At 66.7% G+C, this 3428-nt stretch overlaps 1 protein-coding gene across 1 annotated transcript; it reads right to left on the bottom strand.

Moving 5' to 3' along the window:
- Positions 1–1933: 1933 nt before the first annotated feature.
- Positions 1934–3206, bottom strand: C6H11orf96 (chromosome 6 C11orf96 homolog). Its single transcript, XM_069469856.1, has one exon. The coding sequence runs from the start codon at positions 2940–2942 to the stop codon at positions 2571–2573; it is 372 nt and encodes a 123-aa protein (XP_069325957.1). The 5' UTR covers positions 2943–3206; the 3' UTR covers positions 1934–2570.
- Positions 3207–3428: the final 222 nt, after the last annotated feature.

Genomic DNA, 3428 nt, shown 5'->3' with positions numbered 1-3428 from the left:
TCAACCCAACAAACATTTCAGAAGCACCTCGTCAGTGCTAAGGCCTGCCTGCAGCTGAGCAGGGAGTCGAGTGGCCGGACGGGATCCCAGAAATAACCCTCGATACTGGCCAGGGTGATCCAAGGAGACCCTAGGGTAGGCCGTCAGCTGGGTAGGGGTGAGGGCCCGCAGGAGGAGGAGGTTCTTCTGCAGGGAAGGTTGTCCAGAGGGGAGGACCTCAGCCTGAAGGGTCTAGAAGCCCAGTGGGGGGTGTTCCAGATCCTTGGGGCATGTGGCTCTTGAAGAGTAGAAACAGGAGCCACTGTAGAAGAGGTCAAGGGGGGAAGGATATCGGGGTCCTTCCCTCTGCCCTCGGTGAGTCTCTTTGGAGAAAGAAGAGCATGGGGCTGAGCTCTGAGGGTGTCCCAGCCCCCCTCCTCCTGCCCTAGGAAGCTCAAAGCAGCCCAGTGACAGCAGCTATAGACTGGAATAAAGCATCAACCTGAGGTGGCCTTTGCAGATAAGGACCTCCTGTCACGACCCCCCTCCCCCACCACCACAATAGAACCCCGTCGTTGGGGACTGCCGTGGCCGATGTGTTCTCAGGGGCTGGGACAGGGGCCAAAGACCACAGCAGCCAAGGTCACGGGCCTGTCCTCTCTCTGAGCAAGTGGGAAGGACATCCTCTCAGGCCCTGTGGTTCTATTTTTGTTTCTTTGTTTTATTTCCTCTGCTCTCTCTTCTTCTGCGAAGCCCAGGGCTGCCAGAGGTGCGGCGTGACGGGAGACAGTTCCCACACCGGGTGGCGGAGCTGGGAGGATGGGTTTGCGGGGGAGACGCCTGCGCCCCCAACCCTACCACTAGAGGGCGCCCGAGCACGGAGCCGCGGCAGCCGGGACACGGAGTGGGCGTGCCTCGGCGGTCTCCTCCAGTCTCCGCTCCTCAGCCCACAGCCTGGCCGGGCGGTCAGCCTGGAGAACTCCCGGGGGAGGGGGGCTGGGAGGGGGCCCGAGGTGTGCGGATCTGCCCTCCTCAACGAGTGTTGCTTGTTACACCTGACCACCTGCTGCCAGGTGGCACCGCTACACCGCTAACCCGGAGGATTTAGGGAGCCCCTGCTAAGGAGCACTGCAAAGACACTCCTGTGGCGGAAGGAGCAGGGGACCGGGAGCCAGGAGCACTGGCTGAGCCTCCCCTCCTCTCCGTGTGACCTTTCCCTTGCCGCTGGCCTTGTCTCCTCATCTGGGATGGGCGTGGGGCAGGACTCGGTGGTACCCAAGCGCCCTTCAGGCTCCGACCAAAGACACGCCCCACCCTCCTCGAGGAACCCCAAAGTGGGCAAAAGAGGACTGGAAGAACGGACCAAAGGACAGAGCCGCCGTTGGCTCCCGCAGCACAGGTGTGGCTGAGTTAGCTGGGGAGGCACCTGCAGGCGACAGTGAGTGCGCACCCACACTCCCGCCCAGCCCTGGGGGGTTCCTGGCCCTTCCTCGGGTCCCACGGCCCAAATAACCCCGCCCGGGTCTCGCAGTGCTGGCTCCGGCATCTCCCCACCCGCCGCCAGGAACAGGCGCTGAGCGAGTGGTGTCTTCCGCGGCGGGTGTGGGGCGGGGACACTAACCCCGGCCTCCCTGAAAGGTCAACCGCGCCGAGGAGGGCGCTGTCCAGCCTCACACGCCTACTTTGCCCCGCCAGCGGCATCACTCCGTCCCGGACGCGGGCGATGGGGGGTGGGGGTGGGGCAGGAGCGCTGTGGGCCGGGAGTGGGTCCATTGGAGAGGCAGGTGATGGAGGCGCACTGGGGCGCGACCTCGTTCTGGTGACCGAAGCTAGTGGAGGCACCTCCACCCGGGCTCCCTAGCTCCCGGTCCCCGCCACCACCTCCCTCGCCTCCCCCAGTCTTGGGAACCTGGGCCCCGAAGGTTCAAGAAGTCAAGAGCCTGGAGAAATGCACTGTGCAAATATATTGACTTTATTTGTCTCCGTTCGGGAGCCTCACAGACATATCCAGGTAAAAAGATCGTTAAATAAACGCCTTCAGCCATCGCAATGCAAAAATAAATATCAATCCTCTGGCCGCAGCAGCAGCTGCGCTGCGCCCAAGTCCCATCGGCCGCGCCTAAGAATTACAAAAGTGTTCAGCGAGAGTGTGTTGGCGTGAGTGTGGACGGGTGTGCGCTGGGGCCACGGTGCAGCGGTGTGCAAAATCGGAGTTGCAAACCATTAAACAAGGGCGTGGAGCGGCGACCCGGGCGGCCCCGGCGACCGGGACCCGACTCAGCGCGGGCGCACCTACCCGCACACACTCACAGAAGAGTTCGTACTGGGAAGAGTTAAAAAATAAACATTTACAAGGGCAAAGAAAGCGGCCCCCCTCCCTGGCGCCCCGCGCGCACCGGGCCAGGGCGAGCGCAGTGGAGGACGCCCCGACCAGCTCGCAGTCGGGCGGTAGGTAGTCCAAGCGCGCTAGGGGCGGGGGTCCCCGGTCCTCAGGGGTCCCCCGGGGCGGGGCGCGGGCCCTCTCGGGGTTCGCCCGCCGGTCCCCTGGCGGGCCGCGGAGGCGCGCGCGTCCCCCTTCCGGGCGGAGCCCCTCACAGGGCCGAGTCGGAGTCGCTAGAGTCCAGGCTGTTCCTCAGTTTGCAGCTGCTGAGCTGCTCCCTCTGCAGCGACAGGCTCTGCGTGCTGCGGCGCAGGCACTCCAGGCTCTGCAGGAACGACTTCTTGGCCTTCTCCTCTTCCATGGGGGACACCCCCTCCTCCTCCACCTCCTGGATCTCGTCGAAGGTCACCGGCTGCGTCTTGAAGCGGGACTGGCGCGGCCGCCGCAGCCGGCCCTTGCCCTTGCACAGCTTGGCGGGCCGCACGGGCTGCGGGAACTCGTCGGCCAGGCACACGAAGTGCGGCATCACCGCCTGGTAGCTGGAGCAGATGCCCATCAGCTCGCCGGGCTTGGCGGCCGCCATGGCGCCGCCGGCGTCTGCGGGGCCGGGCGGCGGGGCTCCGGGACTCTCCGGGGGCGGCCGCTGCGCCGGGGCCCCCCGGGAGGCAGCAGCCTGGGGCTCACCGGGCGGGGGATCCAAATCTGCTGCGGGGTGGCGGCGGCCCTCGCGGGCCCGGGCCGGCGCTCCTCGGGAGGGCGGGCGAGCGGGCCCGTCGGGGGGCGCGGGGCTCCGGGGACGCTGCTCCGCCGCGCTCCGAAGCGCTCGCAGCCGCTGCTGTCGCCGTCTGCCCCGCGGCTGCCCGGCTCGCGGCTTATATAGCCCGCTCCTGCCCACACGGCTGCGAGCTCGGATGACAGCGAATGCCATTTAAAGCGTGCGCGCCCCGCGCCCTTCCGCCTGACGTCGCCCCGCCACTCTGGAAAAGTAACGGCCCCTTCCCCGGAGCCGCCCGCCCCCTGCCAACCCGGCTCCGGAAGGCAGGCCCCGCCCGCGGGGGTTCCGGGAGGA

Source organism: Eulemur rufifrons, chromosome 6 (genome assembly GCF_041146395.1).
Source record: "Eulemur rufifrons isolate Redbay chromosome 6, OSU_ERuf_1, whole genome shotgun sequence".
Classification (NCBI taxonomy): domain Eukaryota; kingdom Metazoa; phylum Chordata; class Mammalia; order Primates; family Lemuridae; genus Eulemur; species Eulemur rufifrons.
The sequence above is the reverse complement of the archived record's forward strand: the minus strand, read 5'-3'. Positions and strand labels throughout refer to the sequence as shown.

Excerpts from the sequence above, each read along its gene's own strand:
- C6H11orf96 (XM_069469856.1), bottom strand. The coding sequence starts at position 2,942 with ATGGCGGCCGCCAAGCCCGGCGAGCTGATGGGCATCTGCTCCAGCTAC.